This window comes from Barbatula barbatula (assembly GCF_947034865.1).
Source record: "Barbatula barbatula genome assembly, chromosome: 7".
Taxonomy (NCBI): Eukaryota; Metazoa; Chordata; class Actinopteri; order Cypriniformes; family Nemacheilidae; genus Barbatula; species Barbatula barbatula.
The window spans coordinates 5,173,380-5,191,061 of record NC_136770.1 but is presented as its reverse complement, the minus strand read 5'-3'; the positions used below and the strand labels follow the sequence as shown (position 1 = coordinate 5,191,061).

Sequence of the window (17,682 nt, the reverse complement as noted above, 5' to 3'; positions counted from 1 at the left end):
ATTTTCTCGTTTCTTCAGCCATTGGCAGGTCTTCATTTTATTCCCATCCTGTAAGCTCATTTGCGCAGTGTCTGTTTTTCGGATTTATGTGTGCAGACATCAAAGCAAACGTGTGCCTTGAGATTTCTCGTCCTTGTACGTTAACGCCGGCGTTCTAAAAATACACAGCAAACAAAAGAACGGCAAGGTTTTTCATAATGCTTAAATTGCACATTTCTGTCCCCAGACATGCAAACATAATTAAGTTTTGCATTGCTAGCTGTAACCATTACAACACTTTGTACTCTTTCAATCATCACTGCAGAGTTTATGATAGCTTTAAGGATTTAAGGATAAATCTCGAGCTGTAGACGTTCTTCTTGTGCCGGCAGGAGCTTTAACAGAGATAAGGAGGAGGAAGAGGAGGAGGAGATCCCAGAGTTCCTGCGTCTTCATCAGCTGGTGGTCTGGAGGATCGGAGAAATGTGCAGAATAGTCAACCAGGTACAAAGAGTGTACTGTAAGCTTTCTTTTCAGCTTGACTTTCTTCTGCAGAACACAAAAGAAGATCTTGAACCAAAATTGTATGGACACAAAATCACTGCGACATAAATATATGTAGTGTTCCAAAGAAGAAATGATCATATAAAGGTTTTAAACAACATCAGGATGAATAAATGATGAATCAATGTCTAATTTAAGGAGAATTATCCCTTTAACCACGTAACCTAACCTTCTAACTTCATTCTCCACAGCGCCTCCTACTGCAGGACCTGCATGATAGTCACGTGTGTCACTCACTCCTGGTGGCTGAGAGCGAGGAAGACATCTGGAAACACGAGTCTCTCTACAGGCCTCGAATGACCATCTCTGACGGTACGGAACCCATTCGGTGTCTACATCACAGCCGTTCATAAGCGCCGTGCAGATATAATCTTGCTTTATGGTATTGAGCTATAAATCTGAGCACAGTTTATTTCCACTTACACTGTAAAAACACACACAAAACTACAGGAAGTTCATTTCAAGGTTAGTGAAAGGTTTTTTGACAGCTGTGCGGGTCTGAACAGTCGCCTCATTTACTTTTCAGTTTTATAGCCGTGAATTACTGCTAATGTCCTTATATCGCCAATTGTTTCGCCTCCAACTGTGCAAATGCATTTTATCCTGAACGCCGCAGAGACGAATTTCCAAAATGCTTCAATTGTGTTGTACGAGTTGAGGTGCGCTGCAGGCCTGTTGAGTTCAGATAATCCTGCTAATCTCTCTTTGTTATAAAAGTGTTCAAATGAAAGGCTTTATCCTCGTAATTGCCCCTTTTGTTTGCCTCAGACTACAATGCAGATGAGAGCTATCAGCCGCGGGACTACCTCGCCGCCACCATGCACTTCATACCCGGTTACTTTGCTTGCGATGTGGTTTGGAGGACAGTTATTTATATTCACCCACGTCTCAAGATGGGGCCTAACATGGGCGTGTCCAGAGGTAGGTGATGCAACCAATCGGCTACTACCAGTTACTGATGGACATACATTTACACCTTCCGCACACAATATAAAAAATGATTATAAAATAGAGCTTTCGACGATTATTCACAAATTTATCGCATCCAGATTGAAAGTTTGTGTTTACATAATTTATTTTGTATATATAAACACATGCACAGACATGTATATAGTTAGGAAATATGTGCATATATTTATTAATATTTTGTTTATTTTTATTTTAAAAGCCTTTTCACAATGCACATGTTTAACTGAATAATTTTTTGTCTTTTAGCTATCCAAGCTCTACGCTCAGTTCTGAATGCCTTTTGTGTCGTCAACCGCAAAAACATGTTTGTATATCAAGAACGATCCACCAAATCTGTTTTCTATCTCCGGTGAGTCACAATTTCTCAATACAGTATCTTTTAAAATTTTTTGATCGACTAATGTGGGTCATACGTGGGTTCAAAAGTTTAGGGAGACACACATTATATTATATTATATAAACACAATCTTCAATGTCTTGAATTAGTGTAGAGGTACTTTTGGCAATTCATCAACCAGCTTTTTGAGGTCCCACCTTAGGATGCTTTAAAACATTATGTAAGGAGTTCCCGAATCCCATCTCTTCTGGGCTATTATTGGCTGCTTTTTCTATATTATTTCATCTACGTCATCTATTTAAAAAAACTTTTATCACATTAAATGTGTTGTTACAATTCCTTTCTTTTTCCACACTAAGATACACATGCTTCGGATCAAATGCTTATACAAACAGTTTCACACAAGTAACTGTAAACTTTTGAACATTAGTGTACAGCCGCGGAAAGAATTCGGAGACCATTTCAAAATTGGTTTCAGTTTTTATGAATGAACTATTTATAGGTATATGTTTAACAAAATTTTTGTTTCATTATTTATCCTAAATTTTGATTCAACAACAGACGCTGGACTAGACTGACCACAATACATCTAGAATGAACAAAAATGTGTAATGGTCCCTTCATTTTTCCCACGGCTGTATATCTGTCCAAACTCCATCTCAATGTTATTTCCATCATCACATCTAACCGTATCATACCCGTACTGTGATCGTTTTTGGATTCCTGTCATGGTGTTAACCTCCTTGTAACTGGCGTCGTTCTCCACAGACTCTCCGAGACCTGTCAGACAGGCAAGTACAGCGATCTGGACGGAAACGTGCACGTGTCTCGCACCGTGGGTCTGGCACGTAGCCAGGAGCCGTCGGGCTCTGAGGACCTCACGGTAACATTCACATACTGTCACTTCTCATAACGCTTTAGGAAACTGGAGCCCTCAGGAGCCATTAGGGATCCTTTCCCCATCTAGAGTGAATGATTTACCTGCTGCTTACAAAGCACCGACCCGTCCTTGTGTTTATGAGCTACATTCTGAAGACATGAGTTATAGAAATGGAAGATCCGAGGAATTATGTGTTTATAGACTGAGGACGTAGAATGCTTTCCCAAGAGCCTGCTGTGATGTGTGTTATGTTTGTAGTTCCGCACGTGTGTGTGTGTTTATGGCACGTTACATTGATGCATCTTGTACTCACAGGGTCCGCGCTCGTCTCTGGAAGGCTCGAGGCCGGTTGGACAGGTGGACAAACACATTTTGCTGCTGGTCCACGGCGTGGGGAATGCAGGTGAGAGAGAAACGTGCTTGGAATTCACTCCGAATAAGATTGCGCCCGTTAACAGTGCGGTTCATTTTAGTTTGCTTTGTATTAGTGGCCAATTTTGCTAAAAGAATTATGCAGATCAGATGAAGGCGTAATCACATTTTTCAAATAAGTGCTAAACGCCTTTTGTACGGCACAATTTTCTACCCTGCATGTCAGATCTGAATGTTGTAGGTTGTGGAGCTGCCAAAGAAAATGTAATCAGATCTCGCTGCAATCCAGGCATCTGAATCGGCGTAAAATGCTAAATGTGAAATCGATAATGTACTGAATGTACACAAACTCTTTATGATAAAATTCTGTTTACGTCCCGCTAGCTAAGAATAGTATGTTAATTTTCCCCATAAAATTGTGTGGAAATGCATGAACAATATCTTGTCTGTAATGATCTAGATTAATGTACGGGGCTTGTTGACAACTTGACACTGAAATAAATAATGGCTGGGTGACTTTACGGCCTGGATGGATTGCGAGGTGGTTAATCAAGTCAACTTTATTTTTAAAGCGCTTTATATTCAATACAGATTTATTGAAGTTTTATGGTAAAAATAATCATTGTTTATTGAAACCTAATTTGAGGGAATCACGTCTGTTGTTGCTTTGGTTTAAGCTACATGTTTTGAAATATAAATGGTGACGTGTAGAATATTGGACACTATGCACTTAATGGTCACAGCTTTTTTTTTACAGAAAATAATGTTGAAATTCAGCTTGATTCAGTGATATTAATTTCATCACATAAATAGGAATATGCGAATAAAGATACTGCAGACAAAACAATAGCATTGATATTGGGTAAATTCAGACCTCTTGGGACTATCCAATGTCGTTTTCTTGCACATGCATTTCTGTTTGAAGCATATAGGGGGCGCTGTTGCTCTGTCCAGGCTGAAGACACTGGGGCCATGATGTCACCTCATTCCTATAAACGTTTTTATTTTATTTGCTGTACTACCACAGAGATCTCGTTTGGATTTGATCTTTCGTCTCTTTTCTTAAATGAGCTTCTGTTTGCAAGTTTCCGGGTTTATCTTGCAGTACTGTGGAAAATACTCTAGATTGGCTTCATTTATAAATAGTTTTCCTGGTTTCATTCTGTAATGCGACACATTTCTGAGCGAAACATCATTTTAAAGAAAACTACTTTTCCAAATTAGAAAAAGATTGTAGGGTAAAAAAGGTTTTGTATGAAAGGTAGCTAAAGGGTGGTGGGTGACATCATCAAAAAGTAGTTTTAGGCTATTATGTTTTTTTTGTTGATGAAAATCAGATGAATACATCCGTGAAAGTGTGTTAATCGTGTTTGTCTGTGATCGACAGGTCCAGAGATCACAGACGAACTAGTTAAGGTTCTCAGGAAGCGTTTGGATGAGGCCACGCTGGACATCATCACCGTCATGCTGGTCAGAAACTGCAAACTGACTCCTGCAGATGTGGAGGTGATTTCTGCAGTTTTTCTCTCTTTGGGTCTCTTTTCTGTTCTTTATTCTACATTGTGCAAAATTTACAGATTAGACAGATTACTCACAGTCGTCAAGCCTTGCGGAGCCAGGCATGTGGCCATTGTCGTAGTGTCTGGTCCACTTCACAGCCCACATCTGCCCACTAGGACTGGAATAACTGCCAATCACAGTTTAGTTTATTTTGTGTATAACAGGGTTCAAGTTGTGCCTTTTTTAACCCTGTGCTATGGACACATTTGAGTATTGAATCTGTGTGGTTTGTTGTAGACTTGTTTGCCTTTGCGATTAATAAAAAGGCCCAAATTACTTCCTTAAAGGTTCTTTTGACTTTGACCAGCAGGGTAAATGCAAAAGAGGCTTTTCTTGAAATTTACTAAGTAGAGCTACTGATCCAAGACGCCTTGTTGTGATCGCCACGTGTATCTAATCCGGTGTCCAGTCAAGTTATTTGCATCTCCTCCTGTTGTCAATTTGTTCCCATAACAATACACTGTTGCCACTGTTCATACACAGCTGCCATGTTTTCCCCGCCACCTGGCTTTAGGGAAAATGCATCTAGTTAGTTAGCAAGTCTCTCTGGCAGTTGCTCTTGTTTATTACATTATTTATGAAATCGTTTAATTCCAGCATTTCATCTTGTTCACAGTTCATTCAGCCTCCAGGCTCTCCGGCTACAGAGGTGATCGAGTTCTGCCTGCCTCAGTACTGCGTGCCGTGGATCCAGGCTGTCACTCACTATCTCCGGCAGAACCTTCTCATCTTCCTCCACATACCCAAATACACCGACAGCAACACTGTACACCACTTCAAGGTAAGACGTTAATTTGTATCACAGCTGACTACAAACGTTCTGTTTCCTGCTGTTTCAAGTAAGATGTTTGTTTTAGGCGAGGAACATTCTCATTTATTGCAATTTATTGCACAACCATTTGGAAAATCCCATGAGTGCAAGATGATGTCATTATGTTTTTGGGTTGTTTTCTAAGAAAAAATAATCTTTTGAATCTCACAGGCGGTAAATTTCGTTCATAAAAATAATAGCGCAATTTGCCATTCAGTCAGTTTTATTTTTATTGAGTCTTTTTTTGATTCATAGCATCTTGCACCATGAGAGCTGTATTTTTAAGATGGCGTGTCAAGTTAAAGTAGTTCGGCTTAATATTCTACAGTCAATAAACCTCTCTTTGTCTCTCTTTGTCGTCCCTGAGCGCCTCTCTCACTTTCTTCTTTCTTCCTCTCGCTATGTATGTCTCTCTCCAGCATTACTTCCATTTAAGCAGTGACCTGCCCGACCATGATATCTACCTCTACAATAAACCCGGAGGTCAGGGTACAGGAGGAAAAGGTACGTTACTATCTTCCTGTCTTAGCCTCGGGAGCCATTCCCACAGACCACCTGACCATGCATCACAGAAAAACCTTACTAGAGTCTTACTAGAGTATGCACTATTCTGATTGCCTGACTTCATGCAGGTGCCCTTTACGCAATGGCACACAAGTTTTTTTAACTTCGAGACATCTGTTTTTGGTTGATCTATTATTGTGAAATCGTGATTGGTTGATTTATACGTCAATCATGTGGTCATTTCCATCCCGTTGGGCGGGTCTCGGCCAATTAAACCTGCGAGGAACAGCAGAACTTTAGTCGCAGTCTTAAGATGCGGCTAAGCGAGACTAATACTCTTGCAGCTCAAGAAAGGAAAGCTTTGATTTGTTCCCGCAGGGGCTTGTTTAGCACCTCCTAAATCTCTCAGTTGACTTTCGATACCCGTGAAGTCCTGCAGAATTACACACACTTCGCTTGTTTACCGTGCTCAAATAATTTAGTGAGGTTTATTTCTTCCCCATCAGACTGTGTTGGCAGGGCAGCAGCGCTTCTCAGTCAGGTATTGCTGACTGGTCTGTGTTTTGTGTATTTATTGCTTCGCTCTAATTAAAAAGCAGAGCCCATTGCCATCACATACACACAGGTCTGGAAACGTCTGCAGTGTGTGAGGTTCAGGGCAACGTTTCCCGATAACGTTGTGTCTTAGCGCGCTACGAAGACTCTAAAGGTAAACCTTAACGCCAGTTATACATTTTCTAGGCGCGTTTGCCGAACTATACATGGACTTAGGAGGTTACTTTCTTAAGTCCCAAGTTATCAGGTGCAGTCCATGGCGGTGATGCTGAGTTAATGGATATCGATCGTTCGACATTCAGTTACTCACTCTATTCAGGGACTTCATCACTGCGTTCTTTATAAAATAAGCACTTTAGAAATAGTTAACGTTGCATTTATTAGGACTCGTAGGATAAAAATAAACCAATTTGCAAACTAAATTCAACCATGGATATTATTTAATTGTGAAATGAGTGTGCCAACCCGCAATCTCATGCCCAAATGTATCAACTCGCTACACTAACTGGCAGTATGGTCATTTATATAGAAGGCTCTTATACTGTGGGTTGGAGGGTCACGCAAAGCCACTTGCTGTTGAATTATTAAAAAAGTTTATTCCAGCCACTAACAATTACTTTTATATTATTATAATTGCAGCATAAATTTTCGTCAGGTCTTCACAAATGAAATGCACTAAAATGCTCCGCGGATGGCGCCGTCTTTGATTTAGCCAAAAAAATTGCAGTATTGCTGCAGTTTGACTAAACTTTATACCACAATCTATCTCTTCAAATATACTCCAAATTCTTTGGGTTGCCAGCTGATGCACCGTATTTAGATAATATCATTAAAAACAGACCATTAGTGTGAAGGCAATTATATTCTTTGCATGAAAATGTCAATATACTGGTATTTTTAACTTTAGAATTGCATTAGAAAACTTTTTCCCACAGTGGGGTGAACTCTTAACGGTAAAAGGTATAGCTCAGAGCACTCCAGACCAACCTCCCGAACGTATGACTTACAGAAGGTATACTTTTCGGGAAACTTGTCTGGTATACTTGAGTTCTTTCAGATCTGTATAAATGTCTTTGTTCTGATCAACACAGAGAAAGATATTTGGAAGAATGCTTGTAGCCGAACAGTTCTTTGCCACCATTGACTACCATAACCTACTTGACGTTGTATGTTCCCTAGTTGGAGACCAGCAAGGTTTCAGGGCCAAGTCGAAACCAAGATCTTGGTTCAGTCTCGGGATATTTTTGAGTGGAAAAGCACCAGCCGGTGGAAAAGCGGCATCAGAAATCACTTACTGCACCTTTAAAGGCGCAAACGCAAAAAACAACCTGTTTAATTTTAAGGTCTCAGTGAGGATGCAAAATAGTGAAAAGAAACCAAATTATGACTTTTTAAGTCCGACAAACTTGTTGGTTTCAGGAAAATATAAAAAATAATTGATTGTATAATTGATGCTATATGGCCACATAAACCAAAATATTCGTACTAATTTAAAAATATTTTCGAGTAAAAGTTTTTAACGCTCATTAAGGTTGTAAATGAAGTTAACATACACAAAGTAAAAACTATAATCAAGGAGTTCTTTAACAGCAGCAGAGGGAGAACTCCGGCTCCATCTCATTAATGTGACGTCTCTTTAACAAGACTCTGAGGGTTCTAATATGACTTGATTCCAGACTGCTGTGAGATAATTGTCAGGTGGAGACAGTGATAGTCGTAGAAGATCCGGCCCAGAGCCACAGGGTTCCTTCTCCATCCTCTGCCCACCACTAATGAACTGACAGCCCACCCAAATACCTGCCAACACGAGAACTGCTGCTAAAAATTCTTCTTTTAAAAGGAACATTAAGATATTATCTTCCAGCATTTCGACCTCTGCACATCATTGCCATCTAAATAAAAGGTTTTGTGGCTCGAGGATGTCATGGAATTGTCATCTTGGGTTTATTGATTCAGGGTGATATTGATTCAGTCATATCAGTTCTGTGAAGTCAGGAAGGAACTTCCTAGGGTTTGAAACGATACCAGTTGGCAGGACTTCACTGGGATTCCTCTGGTCAGTGTGGTGCGGGTATGAAACAGATCTGAATTTCCCACAAGCCTTCACTTGTTCCGAGTTGTGTGTGTGTGGTCCGCAAATCATCCATTAACTCCTCACGATGAGACCTGTTCTTGTGTTTTTATAACTTTGCTTTCCCTTGGTAATTCTCTGAAATTCATTTCCTCTGTTCTGCCTGCTTCTTTTTCAATTGTTTTGTTCCCTTGCCAGGATTATAGTGTAGAAACTATTTCTTGGCAAACCATAAGTGCATAATTATTAACCAAATAGTGTTTCTTGTAAACAGTTATTCTGGGTAGAGCATTAAATCTGTTCAACAGTGAAAAATATGTAGTTGATTTAATTAGTAAAATTAACTCAAAAAGTACTAGTGCTGTGAAATAGATTAATCGTGATTAATCTATTCCAAAATAAATGTTTGTGTTTATATAATATGGGTGTGGCATGTATATTTATATGTATACCTAAATGTTCATACATACATGTTTGTGTCTGTATATATATATACAGTATTGATATATTTATTTAAATGTAATTTACATTCTTATAAATGTAAATGCATATTTTTCATATTTCTTAAATATATGTATTAGGCATGGGCCGGTATGAGATTGGTATAATAACCTTAATTTAATGTAATGTATGCGAATAAAAAAACGACTTTTCAACTGGACACAATACATTTCATTTTAAACCAACATATAAAACATGTGTGCCAGGTAAAAAAAATAAAGACTTAAAATTACTATATTCTTTTACAAACGTAATTTAATTATTGATTTTTCTGTAAATACCTTAGAAACAGTATCATATAAAGTTTAAGTGGTTTTGAAACCTTAACTCTTTTAAACCTCGGTATACCTCGAAACCGGTATTCGGCCCATGTGCCTACTATGTATTTATGTTTGCGTATTTATATAAATATATTATAGAAACACAACATTTATTTTGAAATCAATTAATCAAGATTAATCACTTTGACATCACTATACCTAACATCATGTTCCAACACCGTGTGATTTGAAAACTTTAGCATTGGTAGCATAAGTAGCATAAGCAGCTTATTTTATTTAGCTCCTCCCCAGCACAGCTCATTGGCTAATCTCACAGTGGTTGTTTGGACATGACTTTTTCCCATCTGTTGTTCATTCATTTCTGTCCTGTGGGTGTGTCTGTCAGGTACCATGTCGGAGCTTGTTCAGAATCTCTTCCCAACTTCACAGTTTCAAGGTACATAAGTATCCCTCCACCACCCGGCTGCGCTTGTTTGTGGTTCTGCTTTCGAGATCTAAGCTTAAAGTCTACAAGGAACGTCGCTTCCAACTTGTTTTATTAATGCAGGTCTTGACTTAAATTCATGCATTGGGATTGGATAGAGAAAATTGGTCTCGTAGAGACAGGTCTGGGAATAGAAAATTGACCAGAAATAGCAAATTACGAATAAACAAGATTGATTTCACATGACTTTAAGCAGCTCAGTACTTCGCATAATGGTTCAGAACATTGACATTTGCCTTCGTGTTTGCTCAGCATGTACCCTGTTTGAATCAAACCACACATTTATTGAGTTACACTAAAACAGGTCCTAATTGGAGCTCATTGGTCACTACCAGGGCCACCAGGGCCCACCAACAAACAAGACAAATTCCCAAATTATTTGTTTTGAGTCTGAGAAATGGGTTGGTGAGGATACTAACACATCAGGGAGTTGAATTTCTTTAGTTGTCGAATGCTAATAACATTTTGTACCACTAAATTGGTAGAAAACTGTTAGCATTCGGCTAGCTGTAGTCTGCAAGATATGCACCTAACCTTGTTGTGATAGAGATGAGCTGCTCACACCTGCATGAGAGACGTGTCACGTCCACATTACACTGTTACTCTGTTGGACTTTGTCTTATATATTATTAAAAATAATTTAAGGTCTGCCGGTTTTAAGTGCTTGAAGTCTCCTCTGGCCTCAAAGAGCTTTTTATATCCCTCAGTACACAGAGGATCCTCTTGTTTTTATCATGAGCAACATTATTTGCTCTCTGAAAGAGAAAATAGTTTTTAAGGTACTGACAATTGATGTAAAATGAAAAGATAATACATGCCAGAATACACAGTTTCATAAAAAGGATCAATAACGATACTTAAAGTTTGTGCAAATTACCAAAGAAGTCACTCATTCACATTGCTGCTTTTAAAGGTGCAATGTGTATGATTAAGGAGGATCTACTGAATGCAATATAAATGGAATATAATATACATAACTATGTCTTCAAAGGTGTATAAAGACCTTACATAATGAAGCTTTTATTTTTTTTACTTTAGAATGAACTATTTCTATCTACATACACCCTGGGTCTCCTTAAATGGAATTCACCATGTTGTTTCTACAGTAGCCCGGAATGGACAAACTGTTCTACAGAGCACGTTTCATAAATAACAATTGTCTCCATTGGGAAAGAAGCAAAAACATGACGCCATTTTTATCCTGTTTCAGCCACCGTAGTGCTTTGAAAGGGTTGGGTGAGCGGTGGAATGAGCCATTTGTTGCAATTCGCAACCTCACCACTAGATTGACGCTAAAATGTACACACAGAACCTTTAAATCTTCAAAACGCTATTCACTATAACTGTACTTTTTGCTTTGATTGCCTTTAACAAAGAAAAATTATTTTCATGCTGTTGAGTTACAGTAAACTGTGCTCGAAAGCCTCAAAGTTTATGAAAAAAAGTAACCTAAAAAAAAAATCCATTTGACCCTAAAAAAATGTCCTGTTCTTTTCTGAAGCCGTGTGTTAAAAAACTAAATTCAATGTAATGTTTTATTTTTTCTAAATTAATTCACTGCATTTACATTTTTGAAGATCTTCTTTTTGTGTTATACAGAAGCAAGTGGTGGTAGGTGATGTCCGAGGATTCGTTCCTCTCAGGCGGTGTAAAATCATCAGCTTGCCTAAGTGTTCGGTCTAGAATCTCTATTAACACTGACCACTTTCATTATAAATCAGAGACGGGCTTCATCAGTCATGCTCTGAGTGTGCAACCGAAGCCCCAGAGTCCAGCAGAGATTAAAGGGCCCTTCTGTCAGTTCTCATGTAGTCTCACTGCAGCACAGGGGCCGTGCGGGTCACCCGGGACCACGCCATACCTCATCAAGTGCTCTTAAAAGATCACAGGAAATGGAATTGCTGTATGAGAGGGCAAAGAGATGATGTTCAGCTGCTCCATTACTGATTGAGTGATTGGGCCTCGCTCTCACACACACTTTCGCACACGTTCTTCGCATGTGCATAAAACATAGTCATACACTGCACTATTGTGTTCATGGCCTGTATGAAAGCACACCGATGGCTTTACCTGTATGATTTATCTCAGGTGTTCGCATGCAGCACATTAGCGTCTGCTATCTGGCACGTGCACACACGCATGGATCACGTGGCGAGCCCGCTTCGCAGAGGTGACGGCACGCGCTAATGCAAGCAGCTGGATAAACCCGTGCTTGCTCTCCACAGTTTGCTGCTAATGCGTTTTAATGCGACTGTCATAGCCAAGGTGTTTGTGAGCATTCTTTATAGCCCCGACCGCAAGAATGACGGTGCAATCGATCTCCGGGGAGCCAATGATGGAAATCTCTCCCTCTCTCTCTTTGCTCTTATCAGAACGGTGGCTTTCCAAGGCCTCCCGGCTTCATGCTGTAAACAGCAGAGCCGAGTCAATACAACAGCCTTAAACCCATTTAAAGGATTTATGAACATTCATACTGAACTAGAGGCATTCTTTTCTGAAATGTAGTTTGTGTTTATATAATTTAAGGCGGTATATATTGACTCTCTTGTCTATAGCGTTGCTCGACTTGTCTTTCTGCACCAGCTAAATTTATTGGATTTCATTTGAGGTTGCAGAGAGCATTATTCTTTGCATAATTCATACCTGTCTTGCCAGTTCTCTGTTGAGGCCGTTTTATTCACTCCTCAATCATTTTCTCCCGTTTGCTTCGCTCTCCTCAGGTATCGCCTGTATCGCGCTGTCATTTGTGGATGCTAAAGGCTGCCCGCTGCAGGTTCAGCCTCAGGATGGAATCGGTCCGGCTGTCAGAGGGGACGTCACGACCATCTTCCTTCAACTGGACCAGTTTGATGCCTTGACCACCGTTGTAAAGATGGATTCTCCCAGTCAGAGCTCAGGTTGGGAGGCCTTAGCAAAGATACTTATTTCACATTTAAAGGGAGAAAAAATTATGTCATTCCAAATCTGTATGATTTTCTTTCTTCTGCAAAACACAAAAGAAGATCATTTGAAGAATGATCGTAACCAAACAACATTGGCCCCCATTTACTTCCATTTTATGAACACAAAACCGTTCACACGGTTCAAATATTTTAAAATTTTAGAGTGAACATTCTCTTTGAGATCAATTATTATTTGCATTCAACACTTGAATGGAGTTGCATAAAGGATAAGCCGCGTACACGGATACATAAAGAAGAATGTGCACTAAGCATTGTGTGGACAGGTGTTAATTCTTCCCTGTAACACGAGAAAGTCACAGGCAGACTGAACAGATGTGTTTGACCTCCTCGCACAGAGCAGGAAGTACATCCATGTGTGTGATGATGAACCTGTGACCTCTGGTGCGCAGGTGAAGCTGTGCGTGTGCGGTTTGACATATGGGAGCAGGGAAACGTCAGCCCCCTGCAGCTGACGGACAGGCTGAGGGCGGCCCTGCGCCACGCCCTGTGTGATGTCGTCATGGAGATGAGGGTGCTGCTGAACCCCTTGTGTCTGGACACATTCTGCCTGCATGCTTCCAACCAGCCGGATGAGAAAACAGGTGGAAAAAAAACAATACAAATAATCATCTCGGCTTGTTGTTCTTATTCGAAAAATCTTATTCGAGGAGAGATTTCCAAAATTAATATTTTGGGGAAAAGTGTAGTTATAGTTTTGTGTTCAGTTTTATTGTAGTATTTTATTTTAAAGTACTTTAAACTTTAATTTAATTTTAGTTAATTGTTTAAGCAATTAAGTAATGTGATTTTGTTATTTATTTGTTTATTATTAATGTTATTTTGTTATGTATTTGTTTATTATTGATATTGTAGTTAATGTTAACTATAATATTATCTATGATTAACTATAATACAATTTTCATATTATCGTTTAAGTTTTTAATTATTTTCACTTAATGGTTTTATTTCACACATAAACTTATTTCAGTTTATACAGACTGAATAATATTTTTGCCATTATTTGATTTGATTTTAAATAACAGACATTTTTAACAACCTTGATTTAGAATAGTTATAGCTGTAATCTTTAACTTTTCTTTGGGTAAAAATAAACAAAAATTTACATTTAAGCAAGTTCCTAAACTGAATTTAACTTAACTTATACCAATTTACAATGGTAACCGTACAATATTAATTTAGACTTTGAGCTGCAGTGTACAGCTGCAGTTTGACGTTATTTGACTTCAACCCACTTAAAACATATATAAAAGTATATAAATTAGCCTGCATTTTATTTAAAGGAGATGGCAACATGGTGGCAAAAGTTATGGATTGCAGCTTAAACAGAAATAGAAATCCATTCCCATGCAGTCGGAGGCTTTGTTTTTTATTTATCTTTGCTTAAATATATGATTTGCATAACATTTGTGTTTTGTTGCCACAGTTCCCTTAAAGCTTCCGCAGGCAGATGGAAAAGAGGCGAAGGACAGTTTTCGACGCCCCAGCGGTCCACATGGTGTTAAAAACAGCCCGTCTCCCATAACCTTCACACCCGCCCCCAGTTCCACCACAACCACAGGAAGCAGCACTCCTGAATCTACCACGCCCACTGGAAAAACTACCCGCCGTAGCTTCTGGGAGATGTTGGTGCGTGTCTTAAACATGCTCGCTCAGCATGTGGCGTCTTCATTAACAGCAAATTACTCTCATTAATTATGACTGTCAGCGTCTCTATGTATTGACGGTCAGCATGAATCAGTTGTTCTGGGATCAGTCAAGTGAAATTGCTGAAGAGATGGTTGGGTTCTTGTTTTTCTGTCTCAGTCATTTTCCATCTGTGAATATTTTTTTGTGACAGATATTTTAATAACAAGTAACCTACAGGCAGAAAAGCTCGCTGGACAATGTTTCATGCTGGGTGTTTAATTAAAAATGCACCTGACAACATTAGTTACTGATGGGAAAAACTTCATTTCTGTATAGAAATAGTCACTGCTTCAGTTTGTTTCAGTTTAATTGTAGTTTATTCATATTTTCAATTAGTTTTTCTTTTTATATTTTTAGTTTTCCTGCAAAATGTTGTTTAATTTAAGTAACTGTATTTTGTCATATTTTATAATATTTTTAATAATTTATTTTAGTTTAGTTAGTTAGTTATTTTCAGTGAATTATTTTATCCCTTTAAAGAAGTAGGAGAAATTCTGTCATCACTTACATGCCCTCTTGTCATTTCAAACTTGTATGGCTTTTTTTCCTCCGCAGAACACTTAAGAAGATTTCAGGGTTGAACTTCTTGTACTACGGTTTTTTAATTATTTCCAGGCCTATATTTAATTTGGTTTCAAGACAGTGTAAATAGTTTTACTTGAACATAATAGTTGCTTTATTGAAAATATGTTTAGAAAATAAAAAACACTGCACAGTATGAGGAACGTTGGCAAAACAGGGATAACAGGTTAACGTGTGTGTGTTTGGTAGAGTAAAGCAGAAACTTCCGAGCTCGGCAGTCCGAAGACAACTGATGACATCATCCCAGAGCGGGCAGAAGACAGCCGCATGGGCCGACGGAGACACAAGACTGAGAACGTGAAGCAGCAATGGAGTCAAGAGAAAGCCATGGCCGTGGAGCAGGAACAGGCTCAGAGGTCAGTCGTGGTTTACTGCATCCTGTCTCTGACCCTACTGTACCTTTAACTAGATTTGGTGTCTTTGCGCAGAAGACATGTAGCTCGGCTAGAGGAAGGAGATACGGGAACTCTTCACCCAGTCTATCAGACCACGTTCTTGCCCTGGGTCACCTTCATGAACAAACTGGGTCAGTTTCCACAGAAGGTTAGCAAAATTCGGCTTGAATATTCATAGCGCGCCTTATGAGGTTCTCTTGTTCCTTTACAGGTTGTCCGTCCATCCAGCATTGCGTGGCGGAGGTCTCGAATCATTTCCTACTGCCCTCTGTCCTCACAGAGATTGGTAATCTGGTCAGCTCTCTAGCCAGCGACACTACGGTTAAAGTGTTTGAAAGGACCAGGTGTGTTCCAGATGCGTTTAGTTGCATTTGTATTTCTGCCGATACACTTTATAAACAGTTTGCTATGTTTTTTGACAGTTGTCCTCAGGGAGATATGCATGTCCCCCTGTCAAACATTCAGCACATCAGCCAGCCGCCCACAACCAGCAGGAGCTTCATCCTCATTGGCCGCAACTTCAGCCAATGGCACTGCAATACAGAACAAGGTACCAGTTTTGTTGTGACAGCATTTATGTCACCATTACACATTACTTATACTCACAGAATAATTTCATGGCTCTTAAATTAGAGGAAACTTTTCAAAAAACACATTATAATGATGGTTATAATGTATTCTAATACCTATTACTTATAATAATTATTTTTTTAGTTGTAAAACCATTCATAACACATTAACACGTGAGGTGCAAGTATTAGTAAATGCAGTCGCAGTTTTTTGTAAGATACAGATCCGTCATAAGAAATGCTGGATGCATTATAATGCAATATCTGTATTATGCATTATATTCATTTATGTGAATTGCATGGAAATGTCTGGGTCATATTTAACCAGAATATCAAAGCAAACAAATTCATGTTCATGAAAATGTGTAAACAAATTGTCCTTTCATTCTGATATAGGACAAAGACAAATAAACAAAGACAAATAAAAAAGTGTAAAGATTAGTATCAATTAAAAGCTACAATAAACGGATAGAATAATAATCCAATTATTTATTACATTTTATGAACTGTTCATATCGTAGTGCTGATGCTCTGTAACAGTTTTGATTTTTGATTTATATCATGTAGAATATAAAATATTAATTTGCATTAAAATGCAGATTCTTTTCTTAATTGTCATGAAAATATTGGCACAATATAAAAATATCTGGTTTTGGACTTAAAATATACCCATACATTTCTTAATGAGGTTCACCCATCAAACTTCATCAAAAGTGTGATACCAATATGTTCACGATTTCGTTCATTTGCTTATACCTGCACAATTTTGCCGGTTTTAACTGACCTACAGCAATATAAAGTCGTACTGAATTCTGTGGTCAACAGTTCTTGCTTCCCACCGTTTTCTTTATGCTAGCACCAAACACATCCTGTCATCAGAGCCAGAGTTTCTTAAGTTAACTGATCAGCATTAGCTGCCTCATAACTGTGCTTCATGTTTTTATTCTGGGCTGCTCTTGCTAACAAATTTCATTTCGTTTTATGTTCTGTGTCTAATTTTATTGCTGACTGTATCCATTTTTTTCAGCTTAAGAGTCTGTTTAGTCAATAACTCGTAGTCTTTGCTTATCTCTGCTTATGTTGTTTCTTGTGTGCAAGCCGTGTGTGCATGTGTGTGAATGCAGCATTAACATAGAGTTGTTTCTTTTTGCAAAGCTGTGTTTGCTCATCTCTGTTTGCCCACAGAAGACAGTTCAGATGACGAGAACAGTCCAGTTCTAAATAGGTGCACACGTAAGTTTTTGTCCCCTTATGGGGCTCCTGCTAACTGGGCAGCTGGGGTCCTCCCTCCAAATCACTCCATTGCATCACAATCACACACTGATGTCCAAAGTAGATCTGCTATGTCTCGTGCACAGATTGAATGGCATAAATGTGATAGTCAACAGAGGTTGATTTCTCGCATGTGTATGGATTAAATACACTAATAGAAAGGTCCTAGCAGTTCTAGTTTGCATGTGTGAAGCATTTCTATCGAGGCTCACTGTCAGGCTTAAGCACTGAATCTAAATATTCACTAGCTTTAACAACGCAGTTTGGGTGGCTCTTCAATTATCAAAATATTTTTTTTTAGTATTGTCAAATCGATTAATCGTGATAAATAAATTCAAACAAATGTT

At 38.8% G+C, this 17,682-nt stretch overlaps 1 protein-coding gene across 17 annotated transcripts in view; it reads left to right on the top strand.

The window, feature by feature from the left end:
* Positions 1-17,682, top strand: part of szt2 (SZT2 subunit of KICSTOR complex) — a 66,149-nt gene that overhangs the window by 26,182 nt on the left and 22,285 nt on the right. For 9 of the 17 annotated variants that reach the window (XR_013786912.1, XM_079460413.1, XM_079460410.1 and 6 more), the window contains 18 exons: positions 372-483; positions 735-855; positions 1,312-1,464; positions 1,759-1,861; positions 2,618-2,732; positions 3,045-3,132; positions 4,489-4,607; positions 5,278-5,442; positions 5,892-5,976; positions 9,770-9,820; positions 12,589-12,765; positions 13,221-13,412; positions 14,255-14,457; positions 15,289-15,455; positions 15,528-15,625; positions 15,706-15,838; positions 15,917-16,044; positions 17,249-17,296. Coding sequence is in view for 16 of the 17 variants with exons in the window: in XM_079460413.1 (XP_079316539.1) it covers positions 372-483; positions 735-855; positions 1,312-1,464; positions 1,759-1,861; positions 2,618-2,732; positions 3,045-3,132; positions 4,489-4,607; positions 5,278-5,442; positions 5,892-5,976; positions 9,770-9,820; positions 12,589-12,765; positions 13,221-13,412; positions 14,255-14,457; positions 15,289-15,455; positions 15,528-15,625; positions 15,706-15,838; positions 15,917-16,044; positions 17,249-17,296 (2,258 nt within the window). In the remaining variant the exon portion in view is untranslated. The remainder of the gene's footprint in view (positions 1-371; positions 484-734; positions 856-1,311; positions 1,465-1,758; positions 1,862-2,617; positions 2,733-3,044; positions 3,133-4,488; positions 4,608-5,277; positions 5,443-5,891; positions 5,977-9,769; positions 9,821-12,588; positions 12,766-13,220; positions 13,413-14,254; positions 14,458-15,288; positions 15,456-15,527; positions 15,626-15,705; positions 15,839-15,916; positions 16,045-17,248; positions 17,297-17,682) is intronic. The other 8 variants (XM_079460403.1, XM_079460411.1, XM_079460408.1 and 5 more) reach the window with 4 other exon arrangements.